The following is a 15,645-nucleotide window of genomic DNA, read 5'->3' on the forward strand; positions in this document are numbered from 1 at the left end:
GACTTTTTACATTTAAGTCTTAAGTCCAAGCGTTATTACATTAGCGTCAGAACATGCGATGTCCGTGCCACACACGTCGTCATTCCCTGTCACTATCATTCGTGTCAACTCCTATGACTCCTGTATATCCATGATACAACTATGCAACTCAACACAGGGAGACCCAAAGAAGGGCGGCGTTGTTCTGCAAACTCCTGTATGTGGCGCATACAAGACTCTCGTCACGAAAACAGTACCGGTATAGCAAATTCCTTTATGATACCTAACAGGAATTTAGCCAAACAATATGTAGCCAAAAATGCGAGCGGGAATTTTCTAACTTGAATTGTTTCTACTTAACGCACAGGTTTCATCGTCTGACACAGGGTGTGTCGTGTGCCCCGCTTTAAATTTTTGCTTGGAATTTGGTAGAATTATAATTATATACAGGAGTTGTTTTACTAACTATGGCGACGAAACCGTCTCATTGACCCTGGTTTGGCTTCTTTTTTTTTGGAGCAATTAGGCCCATAAAGTTGTGTTGAAAAGTGCAATTTGCAATGGAGTGATTGACAAAATTAACCAGTTAAAGGCTAGATTTTGTTTGTAAAATTTGTTGTAATAATAGAAGACCAAGCCAACTGTTCATTATCAATTTAATTAATTTTTTTTTCTTTCGGTGTATTTTCTTCATTTCCCCCAGCATGCAAGTCGGCAGGATCGGAAGTGTCAATGCTTTCTTCTATTTTTAGCTATATTTCAAGACGTCATTTTCGGGCTTGATTTAGGCCAAGGCTGTTCTCTTTATGTTGCTGCAGATATTTAGGGTATCGATCTTGAAATTTATAGCTTCTTAGGCCTAGCAGAATCTAGCCTACCATGCTAATACACACAGGGTTATCTCCTTTTAAACCTAGCCTATAGTGTACATCTATGGCCTGGTATCATAACTCGATACCATTTGCACAGGTTTGAAGTGCCTGGCATTTAATTATCTTTAGTGAAATAGTCCTGCAGCATGAAATTATCAAAACCATGCAAATACGTGCTTAATTTATTTCGCGAAATGACTTTGACCACAAGTTTAAAAAAACAACAACACCAGCAACATTACCTTCATTTGAATTTTTAAAAATAACATCGGGACTCAAAAGTAAAGAATATATTTTTTATAAGCGATGATTAAGTTTGTATATTGTCCTTGGCCCCTATAGCATTTATTCAATTCGAAATTCAAAAATTGAAACTCATCAAGCCTGCTGTTTCTAAATGCTTGCTGCTTCTGTTGCTGTTGACAGAGTTGTAGCCCATTGAACTACATTATGACAAAAACTACCAGACATGTATCGGGATTTAAAAGTTTATGAATATTTTTAATCTTTCACTTTCATGAACTACAGGTGTTTAGTGCAGTCTCTTTTAAAAGCTATCACTAAAACTAAAAGAAACGTTTCTTCTAAACAATAGGTCAAGACCAAGTACGAAATGCACATATTTGAATGAAATTAAGATTATGTTTATATGATCTATTCTGCTCATCTAAATACACGAATGTCGAGAGTTGCGATACCGAACCGTCTGATCGACGAAGGTTTTTGTTCTGACGACGCGTAATCGCGTAGTCATTTGCACTATTTTGCACGATTACACTATATTTTTCCGGACGCCATTTTGAATCTCAGTCACGATTGTTCACAGCTCGTCCGTCTTTCTGTTGTTACTGGTTCTATAACAAGCATACTCCACATGGTAAGTCTTTTTTTACCAACTCTGGAAGTATACGAATGTCTAAAATTTGTGAAAAGCTGGTCTTTTAAGTTAATTCTAGATCTATAGGCTACTCTCTCTACATCATCCTTGATTTAGACTCTATACACATTACATTGACATAGATCTAGAGTGCATTGCCTCTTGGCCACCTCTATTCTCACCCTGGGTGAGAATGGCCACCTCTATTCTCACCCGCGGAGTGAGAATAGTGCAGGCGAGTCTTGTGCGGAGTGAGAATAGTGCAGGCGAGTCTTGTGGCTATTCTCACCCGGTGCGCGTTCACCCACTACTGTGATAACAGAAAAATTGTAGAATTCTGTGCCGTGAACAAAGTTACAAACGTTCCATTACAACTGTAGCCTACTAAAAGCGTACAATTTTGTCTGTGGGCAGTGGAGAGAGAAAGAGAGAGAGGAGTAGCGCGAGAATTTCCGGGCAAAACAAAATGGCGACCCGCGTAGTTCGATCGATTCGAAAAGTTAAATAGCCGTAGCATCTTTGTAGACAACCAAATTAATTTACTTTTGCGTTTTAACATCATTTTTTAACTTTGTTTTGGTCAATTTGATCGTCCACACCGATAGACAGTATTCAGAAAGAGACAGAGAGAGAAGAGGGGAGGAGTTGATCTTGCGAGAACTTCCGGGCGGGTGAGAATAGCCACTTTCGACTTTCGGTGAGAATAGTCCAATAGTGCAGGCGAGTCTTTTGGCCATTCTCACCCGGTGCGCGTTCACCGTTATAGCCTAGATCTAGGCCAACAAATTTTGCGTTCACCCTAAACCACAGAATTGTACACTGTGATAACACAGAAAAATTGTAGAATTATGTGCTGTGAACAAACGTTCCATTACAACTAGCCTACTAACTACTAAAAAAAAGCGTACAATTTTGTCTGTGGGCAGTGGAGAGAGAGAGTGAGAGAATCTTTGTAGGCAACCAAATTAATTTACTTTTGTGTTTTAACATCATTTTTTAACTTGGTTTTGGTCAATTTGATCGTCCACACCGATAGACAGTATTCAGAAAGAGACAGAGAGAGAGAGAAGAGGGGAGGAGTAGATCTTGCGAGAACTTCCGGGCGGGTGAGAATAGCCACTTTCTTGCCTCTTACCGGCCGCCTCCTCATTATCGGCCGCTCTCAGCGCATGCCGTACTTTTCGTGACAAAATCTTACCTCTATGCAACAATTGTTCCAATTGGTCAACAATTGTTGCACTCGGGCAGTCTTTGTTTATCCTGCTACCTTTTCGCCATCACAGGAGCGCCATTGCTGTGTTTTTTGGCTGAGATCGAAAGTTATCAGAACCCCCACCTCACTTCAGCCGCCACTGTTATCCTCCCCGAACAAGGCCAGGTGTGTCAACCTTGGAGTAACTATATAGGGAGAGGCCCTTCTTACGTTGCGTCGCCCGCTCAACAGTTCCAACCAAGTTGAAGCCGAAAGGGCGGAGCTTATCGGGCATGCCGCCATCTTTGTAAGTGCAAAACAATGCAGCGTACGCAGCGTAATCTCCTTTCAAAACAAGCTGCTCGGACTCCATTGTCTCTCAAAATTTCTTTGTCAATGTTAACTCTTATCCTGCGTCTGTGCCCAGATGCGTATCTTATCAGCAACCAATTACGTCGGACTCGCCGGGCAGGCCGCCGGGTCACTCAGTGTGTACTGTTGGTGTACAGCGCGCGCGCCGGGAAACGTGTGTTTTCGCCATGAATACCGCGGGAGTGTGTTAACTGATGATGAAAATAACGCTCTATCCTTCATAGCATTCTATTTATAAAGTGTTACAAACACATGAATAACCCCCTCTCACAAGCTGATAAGACATTACGAGTAGTTACGCCCATTTGAATAACCTTTCTGGACGCTCTTGTTGTTATGAATGACCTGAGGTTCGAAAAGGGATAATTTAGGTCAATTTCCGAATGTTTTACACTCAAATTGTTCTTTGTACCTGCACAAGGGTATTCAAAACTATTAAACAAGCTCATCTTTTATCAGGTAGTATCATTTCATACAAAATCAAGCTCATTTGAAATATTTTGTATAGAAAAATGGAAGTCTTGTTTCCTGACTATCCTTTCGAGCTCCTCATGTCTAAGTGGGTCAATTTCTTCTTTAATTTCATTGGACGAACATCTATTAGAGCTATCAACTTGGCATGTTTTGAATGAGACGTATGCCTCGATTACGAACCAACGCAGGTGGTTCTAGAAGAAGGCCACAAACGCACACAAACTCAAGCAGACTGACGCGCACACACTTGACCTGCGTGAATGGGGATCCGACTCGGGACCCAAATGACACGTAAGAGGATGCGCGTGCGCTGAGCCAGGAGCTACACTGACTCGGGACCAGAACGCAGGCGAGGTGCCGAAATAGGCTTATCGGGCTACATAAACCCGGCTCCCGCAGGATGAGGGTTAATTACAGCATTATAAGCACTCACGTACAGTTGTAATGTAATAAGGATGTTAACAAATCTTACTTGCATCAAATTACCAGCTCATTTAGTCGAATATTTACAATTACAGTAATACGTGTACTATGTATACACATTGTGATGGTAAGATATTCTGTTTGACATGTTTTAGAGACGAAATTGGGATAATAAGGATCAAAACAAAATTATAAACGAGATGATAACATTTTCTGAGTTTTTGGAAGTCGAACTTCATTATTTTTACAAAAACGAAGACTTCTTGATAGTAATAATATAATAAGGACGGTAAGAAGATCTTACTTGCATCAAATTACCAGCTCACTCAGTCAAACATTTGGTAATACATGTACTATGTATACACATTGTGACGGTAAGATAATTTTTTAAAACTTGTTTTAGAGAAGAAATTGGGATAATAAGGATCAAAACAAAAATATAAACGGGATAACAAAATTTGCAGACTTTTCGGTCATAGAACTTCATCAGTGCAAAATGATGTCATCACTGACATTATTTTTACAAAAACATAGTCTTCTTGACTTAAACTTACAACAGAATATATTTCTAACAAAATTGAAAATGATTACACAAAATATGGTAGTGAGGGTGGGATGGGATGGGCGAAGAATGAGGAAGGAGAGGGCAAGGCAGATAAGAGTGAAGTATGGTGGTGGAAATTACCCCCCCCCCCCCCCCACACACACACAAAAAAAAAAGAAAGAATAAAACAGCCCCCCCCCCCCCCCCCCAAATAAAACGAGGAGGGAGGGGCACCTTTAAAACACCCAGACACTTTATCTAAATTTTACAAAATACTGTTAAGGGTATTGAAAAATTAATAGAGAATTTAAAATGATAGGCTTATTATAAGATTTTCAAAACAGATTGCACTAATTTATGACATTTCTCTCTTGACAATGTCACACCCCCTGCACAGACAGACGACACATGGCATCAAAAATGTTATTCACACACCAAACACACTTCAATGACATTCTTTGAAGGCACTGTCGAACCTCCGACGAGACTTTAAAAAACAGAAAGAAATTTACTTTTGACACATTGGAGTCAACAAAGGCACCGATGCAGGTTTCACATTTTCAAATGCTTTGTCAACCTTAACAACACAAAACCAGCAATGTAAGCAACATGCAGAGCAAATTGACAAGTAAAAAGTATGCTAGACTAGATCTAGGCACATACGTGGCAAACTGAATTTTCTGCAATCTTTTTTCATTCTGTTTTTACTGTGAGATGCATTTACGGCTAAATCAGAAAGCACTTCGTCATCAAGTTCAGTGCCATTGCTGGAGACTGATATTTTTAAAAACATTTTTCATAGGTCTTATAATATAAGTGTTTTACGGCACTCGCAACTGCATAAGTCATATGAGTGCGAGGGACACATTAAACATTTTAAGTTGGTAGGAAATTTTGAATTTTGCCTGGGTGGCGACCGAAGCCTACTCTTATCGATTTTAGACCACCAAGGGATCTTTAATTTGCGCAACGTGCATACGCGACCTCCGAGATTTTTTCGCCCTTGTCCGAGAAGGCTAGGGGTAGATCTTTCCTACCAGAAGATCAGGGGTGTGGCTGAAAGACAGAGGTAAGAAGGAGCCAAGGAGTAGCTGTAGAAAGGCTGCAGAAAGAGTCCGGAGCCCTGAGGAGGTAGGGGCAGAAAGTGGAGATGAAAGCAGACGAAAGAGAAAGTAGAATTTTAGAGAACAAAATTTTTCCGTCACTACTCGGATTCGAACCCAGGACCTTTGAATGAGAGGCCCACCGGACCCGAACGCTACGCGAACAGCCATTCGGTCGACACTAAGTTTACAACAGAGAGAACTGAACTGATCTCACAAACATGGCCGACCGTCGTCTGCAGCGGCTTCACGTTACGCGACTCGCGGCCTCTCTATTAATAGTTCCTCCAAGGTGTCAACCAATAAGCTTTGAGCAATCCATGCCTGACTTGTCTATTTGCGTCTGCTGGTTGAAAATTCCCACCGTTTGAGTGGGGTGGCCGGTAACTGGCAGCTATTTTAGCTGGTGTTGCCCTATTATCGGCCGGACGAGAAAAAAGTTAACAAAACTTGTTTTAGTTCTAAGATCTAATAAAATTTGTGTTGTGAACTTGTTTGTTTGTTTAGACAAGAGAAACACATCAACACAATAAAAATGGTCATTTAGTGCTAGGAAAAAGTAAGACAGATAGAAACAAAAGAAGGAAAGAAAAGAAGTAGGACCAACCAGTAGCGCCTTAACCCCCCCCCCCCCCCCCCGCATTGTGAACTTGTATCAGACTAAATTTTTACTTTTAATCGAGGAAAGAAAAAGAGAGAGAGGGCTAGAAAGAAGGCGGAAAAGGATGCTGAGAAATAGAAAAAGAGGCTAAAAAGGGAAACAGCAAAAAGAATGGAATGTGGTAGAGAAAGAGGCCGAGAAAGAGAGAAAGAAGATCCAAAGAGAAGGAAAGAGAAAGGCCACCTTGGAAAAAAAGCAAAAGGGAAAGTCCATAAAGAAGAAAAGAGCTGATGTGCTCAATGAACTTATGAAGCTGAGAGTGAATCTGATTCTGTTGGCGTCCAGTATATGGACAGCTCTGGGGATGAGTATGCAGAGGTTTTTGAGCGGATGTTGCATGAGTACGATGAGAATACATGTTTTGATTGTGGAGTTGTTACTTGTTTTCATATTCTCTGTTCCCTGGTAGCTCTTCGGCCTCTCTCCTTATTCATAGTTACAAAATACACTAACTAGATGTTGATTTATTGTGTTGAAAAGGGAAAACACAAAAAAACCCTCTAAATAACGATGCTATAGCGTGAATTTTAATGGTGGCCGGTATCGGGGAAACTGATGGCCGGTAAGAGGCAAATAATCGAATAGGCGGCCGGAAAGGGGCAACTTTGAGTCTCACCAAATTTGATGTCTTATCAAGTAAACATACCAAATGAATGAATCTGGCAGTTGCCTAATACCAGCCAAAGAATGGAGATCATTCTGTGACATCTTTTAACGACGTGGGTTTCAATTTGTGGTTGATATCAAGGTTTAACCACATGCTTCCGGTTATAAGCCGAAAGTGGCCCTTAGGCGGCTGGTAAGTAGCAATGCACTCTAGATCTAGTAGAAATCTACTACATGCATTAGCAGCATCATCTGCAAACTTAGCCTAAGAAAAGCTGCCAGTGTTTGGCAGCCAGCGGGGTAGCCGAACAATGTCAATGAATAACAATTCTGTGGAAGGACTTCCATAACGAGCGACCGCCCCAGCCTACGCAATAAAGAAGGGACTTTGAGTGGGATATGTAAAAGATAGGGTTTAGTCTTTGGGTGGGCAATAAAGAAGGAAGTGGCTATTCTCATCCGGGGTGAGAATAGAAAAACGATCTACCTCTCACCCCGGGTGAGACTTGCTAGCGTAGGCTATTCTCACCCGGTGCGAAACAAGACCTGCTTTTCCTCATTTTGGAATACTGTCTATCTGTGTGGATGATCAAATTGATAAAAGCCAAGAAATAATTACGTTATAGCACAAAAGTAAGCTAATTTGATCGTCTTCAAAGATGCTATGGCAATTTCACTGTTCGAATCGAGCCGAACTACGCGGGTCGCCATTTTGTTTTGCCCGGAAGTTCTCGCAAGATCTACTCCTCCCCTCTCTCTCTCTCTGTCTCTTTCTGAATACTGTCTATCGGTGTGGACGATCAAATTGACCAAAACAAAGTTAAGAAATGATGTTAAAACACAAAAGTAAATTAATTTGGTTGTCTACAAAGATGCTACGGCTATTTAACTTTTCGAATCGAGCAGAACTACGCGGGTCGCCATTTTGTTTTGACCGGAAGTTCTCACTCTACTCCTCTCTCTGTCTCTTTCTCTCTCTCTCTCTCCACTGCCCACATACAAAATTGTACGCTTTTAGTAGGCTACAGTTGTAATGGAACGTTTGTTCACGGCACAGAATTCTACAATTTTTCTGTTATCACAGTGTAGAATTCTGTGGTTTAGGGTGAACGCAAAATTTGTTGGCCTAGATCTAGGCTATAACAGTGAACGCGCACTGGGTGAGAATAGCCAAAAGACTAGCCTGCACTATTCTCATCCCGGGTGAGAATAGAGGTGGCCACAAAGAAAGTAAACTAACTGAATTTGTGTTACTTTTTTGTATTCCTTTTAGATCTAGATCTAGAGTGTGACTGTCTAGATCTAGCCTTCCTTTTGTCTCTTCACCTGGAATGGGTATTATTAGTGACATGTTAACATCTGAAAGCATACACAATAATATGACATTGTTAGAAAAATCGGCGCTTTTTCGGTAGTTCCCACCCCACAATTGTTATTCACGGGTTTTGGCCCCAAGAGTAGGGGGGTTTCAGGGGGGCTTGCCCCCCTGACCTAGATCTAGATCTAATAAAAATAGGAATTATTAGGAAGGGGGGTTTCAGGTGCCCCCCTGAATTTTACCATAATTTAATGTTTTAAGGTTTGATATCTCAGCTCACCGCAAATCAAACGTATAGATCTAGAGATCTAGATCTAGATAATCAATAATCTAGATCTGTGTATCTCAAATAAGGGGGGTGGGAACTACTGAAAAAGCACAGAAAAATCAATGGCGTGACCGTGATTCGAACCTGTGAGTGAGGGAAGCAAACATGATAAGACTGATTAGTTGTCCAGCAAACTCATGCGATTAAAGTAGAAAGACGCAAACTATTTTTAGGTAAGGCGCCCATCTTGTTTGACGTCAGACCAGGATACCCCTCCGATCACGTGACTACATCTAAGTATAGACAGCCGCATGGCACCAAAGATTGAAGTGTCTAGATCTATGTATATGATGCTTAGGCGATTTTGTAGTTTCGTTTGTTAAAGTCAAGTGTTATAGCCTAAGTATAGACAGCCGCATGGCACCAAAGATGGAAGTGTCTAGATCTATGTATATGATGCTTAGGCGATTTTGTAGTTTCATTCGTTAAAGTCAAGAGTAGGGGGGTTTCCCCCCTGAATTTTATCCTAATTTAATGTTTTGCGACCCTACTCCGCCTCTCATGTACGCGACATGCCTCAATGTATTAGATCTAGGCCTATAGGGGTTGTTCAAAATATAAACTTACACCTCAGAGGGGAAACTCCGCTTCATCTAGCTTTTCCCGCTACTTTCCTCCTTCTTCCGCTGGACCGCTCTCGGCCGCAAATTGCGATACTTTTTTACACGCGGAAAGCACCGAACCGGGAGAGAGACGAAAACGCAGCTTGCGCATGTCCGCCCGTAGCTTTCTACTTCCATTCTTCTAGGCCTAGCTTTAGTTTCACTTTGTTTATTGTGGAACAACAGAGTGTCGATCGGGCATCGGGACGTTTATGCGCCGAGTTGTCGTTGAAAACGGCGGAAATTCGAGAGAAATTGATGCTGAATGCAAAAATAAAAGGAGCTGGAACGAGAAAGAAGCTGCCGGTGCGACTTGAAAAGTTCATGAGAAAATTGAACTAACCGCTTGCTGCACTTTGCGTTTGGTGCGATAATGAAATCGCGGCCCGCGGCACTCCTGTACAATTGCGGTCCCGTTTGTTTACATGACGGCTATGTTGTGGCTGTTGATGAAGTGAACACTGAATATAGATCTAGATCTAGATAATCTATCTCTAGATATAATCTAGATTTACACATATTTAGATATCTAGATTCTAAATCTAGATTAGATAGCCTAGGCTATAATTTTAATTCAGGTTAGATCTACACTCTACAGAGGGACTACTAAGTTAAGTGCAAACGGGACCGCAGTTGTACAGGAATGCTCAGTACAGCGGCAGAGGTGTTGCTTCCTTGATCCAATACATACTGCGCGCGCTCAACATCGATGTACAAGTTTTAAGTTGAAAAATCTTTTTATAAGACACCAGCTTGCAACAAACATTGGATTTTTAGTCACCAAGTCCAAACTGTCAAATTGACTCAAATGCTTGTTAGTCTACTTAGTGCCTTTGTTGGTTGTTTTTTTTTTCAAATACATTTTAATTCAGTTGCCTATGGTTAACAAATATGACAGTTTTCCCTTAAAAAACCATAGGCTAGATTTTCCAGTATATATTGCCTCTGGATCTCACTGGTTTTACTCCGGCCTTCGGAGAGTGCGCGTCCGCCTTCGCATGAATTTCCTCCTTTTTTGAAATTCCTGAGTGGCAGCTATGCTGTTCAACCGAGGTCACTCAAAAAATCAATACACGAAACTCGCTGCAGCGACAGTGAAAACCTCGATAGTGTTGTCTTTTATCCCGCAAGATTTTGCTCTCAAAAGAATCATTGATTCAAATAAATAATACCACTAAAAAGATGAAAAGCTCCTCTTTCTTCTGATATATCAAGTGTCTGTGCGTATGCATGATCACACAGTGTTTTAGGAGGGTAAAAATATGGGTTTTGGTCTCCGTGACAGTGCGCCACGGGGTCGCACGGCCTGTTTGCGGTACCTAATACTAGATTAGATCTACTCAAAAGTAAACGGCTGGATTGTACTTTACAGGACCACCCGTCTGGGCCTGTGATTACTACGCGGGCCTAGCCTACTGACACACTCATACTCATAGTTCTCTACGTGCGGATAAAAGGTAGGCCCTTGTTCCGCAGGCTACTTTACAGCGGCGAGGGGAGTGAGAGGTGGTGGTTGAGGGTGGGTAGGGGATTTAACTTTGGTGGACCCACCGTGTATCATACCAACAGGGGGGGGGGGGTCCAGGGGGCTCGCCCACCCTGGAAACAATAATAAAGATAACACACAAATGCAAAACAATACCATATGAACGGACCATGGCGTAGAAAATTTGAGTAGGGGAGCTCGGAAAGGAAAAAGTAGCAGACCACTAGGCCCCAGGAGCGTCATCATGAAAGTAGTTCCAACCGGCAGTTACCGGTTACGCGGTAAAGTACAATCTTACCAAGTCAACAATCTAGTTAGGGTTAGCTTAGAGAAAGTCAGATGTACACAATTGGGCTTGGCCGATATTAATAGTAACCCACCAAAAATGCCCTGCTGCCACGTTGGATCAGTTGTAAACGTGGGGGGGGGGTGTCAGCTGAGATACCCGAGATGTAGTATTATACCTGCTACTGAAAAATGACCATTTACCGCTCAACAGATGATAAAAGGCATATAAAACCATATATTTTCTTAGAGCTTATAGAATGAGCCATTCAAAAATGATAAGCGATCAAATAATACAAACAAAGCTCAAAACGTGATAAACTTATCAATTTTTCCCCCTTGGAATTCTGTTTTTTGTCAGGTCATATACCACCGATTGTAAATTTATGATCTGAAAACACACACATTATGGTGCAAATTATTGAGGATATATACATTTTTTGCACTTACTTGCATGTAGGGAAATTTTACGATTGCACAGTCCATATGTTGGAAAATCTTTGAGAATAGGCAAACCAATGTAGTAAAGGCCATAAAATAGTTACATTTTCAGAATGTGCACATGAAGTAGAGCTCATTTGTTGAGTTAAAAGGATTATAAAATGTTTGGTGTGGAAGAAAAAAGATAAACAAATTGAAATAGCGTATAAAAAATTACAGCTGACAGAACTGGCTGCAACACCACCAAACTAGTCTTACAGTTAATTCAATCCGCTGTCAACACTTTGGCGGATTTTTCTTATGGGGTTCTGGAGACTCCAATTTCCCCCCCCTTCCCAAATAATGTTTGAGAGGATCGGAGAAAAACTCCGTTTTTGGTCAAAGAGTGGTTGTAAGGTCAGATATAGACAAATTAAAAATGTTTTTGTTTTTCAAAATTTTTGGGGGAAATGGTTCATTATTTGACAGAAATTTGACCCAAACTCAATTTATTTTCAAAATTGACATCCTATAGTAAAGTACTAGCTCTGACATGCCCCTTGCAGGTCAAGGATTTGAATGAGCTTGTTGTGATTTCACCCCCTGTCGCAATGGTCAATGCAGGAGGGCTCAAGAAATGCTCCCACGTGTGCCATCACTGTTACTCAACAGTACTGGGAGTTTGTTGGAGATGTGGCTGTAGGTTGGGGTTGTAAAAGGTTTAAGTGTGACTTGGCTTATGCTTCCTGAGAATGCTCAATTTATGCACTACATTCTCATTCATGTATAGAAGTACAGTTGAACCTGTGTAAGATGGAATCGCAAGGGAGCCAGAAAAAACTCCGACTTTGACAGGGGAATTTAGGGGGGGATCAAAGGCCCAGCTGGTGGGATCAAGGATCGCTTGCTCGTTCGGCAAGCAGTGGTCAAAACTTCACACCTCTCAATTGCTATCTTGTCTGATAATGACATGCATCAGTCTTACTTATCCAATTACCACCAGTGCTTGCCTTTCATAGGACCACTGTTTGACCTATTAAAAACAGAAATGTTTGCACATCTCCTTTGCTTCCACCCTTAGCCCCACCCACCAATGCCACCCCTCACTGCCATCATTGTAACTACGATTCGAGGAACTCTTTTTCCGGCTGGCCGTACGATCAGGGCGGTGGGCATCAATTTAGTTTCACACCTCTGGCTTTTGGCTACCCAGGTAAGTTTTCGTAGTGGCTCGCTACTCAAGCACTCTCACGGGAAGACGTGAGATTTCCGGTAATATCTACCCCAAAATTGTACTTCTCCATAGAGTTAAGTTTAGAGCCGGCGGAACCAAACTTGCGAGTTTTGTTTCAAATCAGGGCTGAGCGGGCAAAGCATTTTCCGTCTTAGACAGGTGAAACTCTTGGAAGGGTATTTTCCTTTCCGTTTCCGCACAGGTAATTTAAGAAGAAATATACCAAGGGGGTAGCGAGGAGATTCCGTTAAGACAGGTTTCCATTTAGGCAGGTTCGACTGTATCTCCTTTTAACCTTTTTACTTCTTGAGTGATTCAAACCTGTGTTTCATACAGCAAACCATGTCTGTGACTGTTGAATTTTTTAATCCATATTTTGTGTATACACACAGTTTAATTTAATTTATTCCTCTCTGTATTTCACAGGTGGAGAATTTTGGACTGTGCACAGGAAGCACATTTTGCTGAGATTTACAAGGAGTGACTCTATCACCCACAATGTCTTGTATTCATTACAAATTCAAGAGCAGTTTGGACTACAACTCGGTCACATTTGACGGGTTGCATTTGTCCCTGACTGATCTGAAGAAAGCAATAAGTTTGCAGAAACGACTTAAGCCGGGGGAGTTTGACCTGGAGATTGTCAATGCCCAGACCGGAGTTGGTGAGTTTGAATTTATTTAGCAATACCCACCGAGCGCGTTTTGTTCTGCCGATTTTTAACCCCCGCAGCGGGGGTGTTTCGTGGGACGCACTAACGCAAAGGTTGTTGTCTTCAACTCGCTCTCACGCCGCTTCTCGTGAATGGATATGAATGAAACTTGGCAGTCAATCAGAAAAGAGGTCAATCTCGTAGTATGCAGTTTGACAACATTGTACCCATCCTAGAAGCAGTCGAAAACGTTTGCGAAAGTGGTTGATGAGGTGCGCTTTGAAGATTTTTCAGAACTGTGATTTGTCAAACTGACTGATACGTTGTACACCATTTTTCTTTATTCCCTTAAAATTTCAAGCTTCTGTGTTTAGCGGTTTTGGCATAATCTTTAAAAATGTGGGAGTAACTAAGCGAAAAGCGGCATTGCCATTTGCGCCTGCTGGGTGAAGGACTGGCGGCTGGGAAATTTCCACTGAGTGACGTCATCAGCCATCGGTCGCCTCGGGCGCTACAAACGAGGCCCCGCTTATGTGAACCGGAAAGGGGGGGGAAGGGTACTTGAAAACTAAACGGGGGCCTTGATAACTTGCATTTTTGTTGCATTTTAGTCACAATACAATAGATGTAGTCATTTTTATTTGCTTGATTGCATGAAAGAAGAATAGAAACGGAACAGTAAATATCTTGAGATGTGGTATGGCATCGTGTTTGCGTTATGAAAGGCTCTCCCCCCCTCTTGGGAAAGCACACACTTGGACTCGTCCTGTGTGCTGTTTGGAAAAGTGAGGCATTAAGATTGTATTAAAGAGTATGGTGCTTATTTAGTCCAGTCTGGGAAGATAGTCCCGTTTATACATTGTTATCGTTCACGCGTGCGTGCGTGAGAGCGCGCGCGTGCATGTGTGCGTGAGAGAGAAGAGGGGAGGGGGTGTTAATATGTTACATTTATAGTATGAGTTGTAGCCTACACATGCGAAATATTCCCATGACTTGTAAACTATACTATCTAAAGGCATCTTAATCTACCACACAAAAGGACACTGTCCAACAATGGATACACAGAGACAATCTTATTTTCTATAACAAAGTATGCATGCTTTTACTAGTAGAGAACTGGATTTATTAGACTAATAAATCCAGCTCTCTACTTACATTTTTGTGACAAATTGATCCAAAGCATTGCTTGGCAAGTAGGAACCTTTAATGTTGCCAAGTTTCATTCAAATACCATGACTTTGGGAGAAGATATGACTGATAATCTTTGTAAATCTGTAAAGAACGCCACTTTTTAACCTGCTAATGTCTTTACAACTCAAAAAGTATGATAGATATTAAAAATCTGACAGCATGACTAGATTCTGCATTAAAAACTGTACTAGACTGCCAAACTTCATTTACATACTCCAAGCAATAGGCGAGCTATGACAAATATTGTCTCAAAACGCACCGAAAACCGCCACTTTTTTACCCATAAACGTCTTCATAACTCAAAAAGTAGGATAGGTATGACAAATCTGAAAGCAGGACTAGATTCTGCACTAGAAAATGTACTAATTTGCCAAGTTTCATTTAAATACTCCGAGAAATGAGCGAGTTATAATTTATAAAGAATATTGTCTCAAAACTCACCAAAGAACGTCCCATATTTTGGGTTTTTTTCATTATACAAAAGTGTACCAAAAATTAATTGATTAAAAAATTCGTTACTTTTTTGTTTATTGATGGATTTCAAAAATTCAAAAAAGTGCCATGCTCTGTGGAGATAGAGCTACAAAATGCACCTATTTGCAAACACTTTCTGTTAAAAAAAGGTTTTTCGTGGTCATTGCTAATTTATTGTGGAAGTGTTCTTTTTTATTTTCTTAGAACCTATAGAAATAGAAAACATCAACTTACAAGAGAGTGACCAATGAGAAGGGGGGTGGGGGGTGGTTGTGATGTACTTGACTAAAAGTGTCTTCAAGAAACTTTGAAGTGATGTCAATGAATGTGTTTAGATGGTTGATCACTGAGGTTTGTCTTAATGCATGAGATATGTTTACCCTTGCTGTCAGTGATTTGTGACAGTCTGTACCCTACGTCATGTTGATTAGCACACACAACACGGTTATGTTGCCAGTTTTTGTCCAGGTCACAAAGAAGTGTACTTTTATGCCATGTTGTGTTATTGTTGTAGTCTTCCCATTTGGCATTTCCTGGTCATGAATGCTGGGG

At 41.2% G+C, this 15,645-nt stretch overlaps 1 protein-coding gene across 2 annotated transcripts in view; it reads left to right on the forward strand.

The window, feature by feature from the left end:
* Positions 1–676: 676 nt before the first annotated feature.
* The window catches only part of LOC101860586 (E3 ubiquitin-protein ligase RBBP6), a 58,329-nt gene continuing 43,360 nt past the window's right edge, over positions 677–15,645 (forward strand). The window contains exons 1-2 of one of the 2 annotated variants that reach the window (XM_005102893.3): positions 677–1,728; positions 13,203–13,440. In XM_005102893.3, the coding sequence (XP_005102950.1) occupies positions 13,275–13,440 (166 nt within the window). In that variant the 5' untranslated portion in view covers positions 677–1,728; positions 13,203–13,274. The remainder of the gene's footprint in view (positions 1,729–13,202; positions 13,441–15,645) is intronic. The other variant, XM_013085130.2, reaches the window with a different exon arrangement.

The sequence above is a fragment of the Aplysia californica genome, unplaced genomic scaffold, assembly GCF_000002075.1.
Source record: "Aplysia californica isolate F4 #8 unplaced genomic scaffold, AplCal3.0 scaffold00347, whole genome shotgun sequence".
In the NCBI taxonomy this organism is placed as follows: Eukaryota; Metazoa; Mollusca; class Gastropoda; order Aplysiida; family Aplysiidae; genus Aplysia; species Aplysia californica.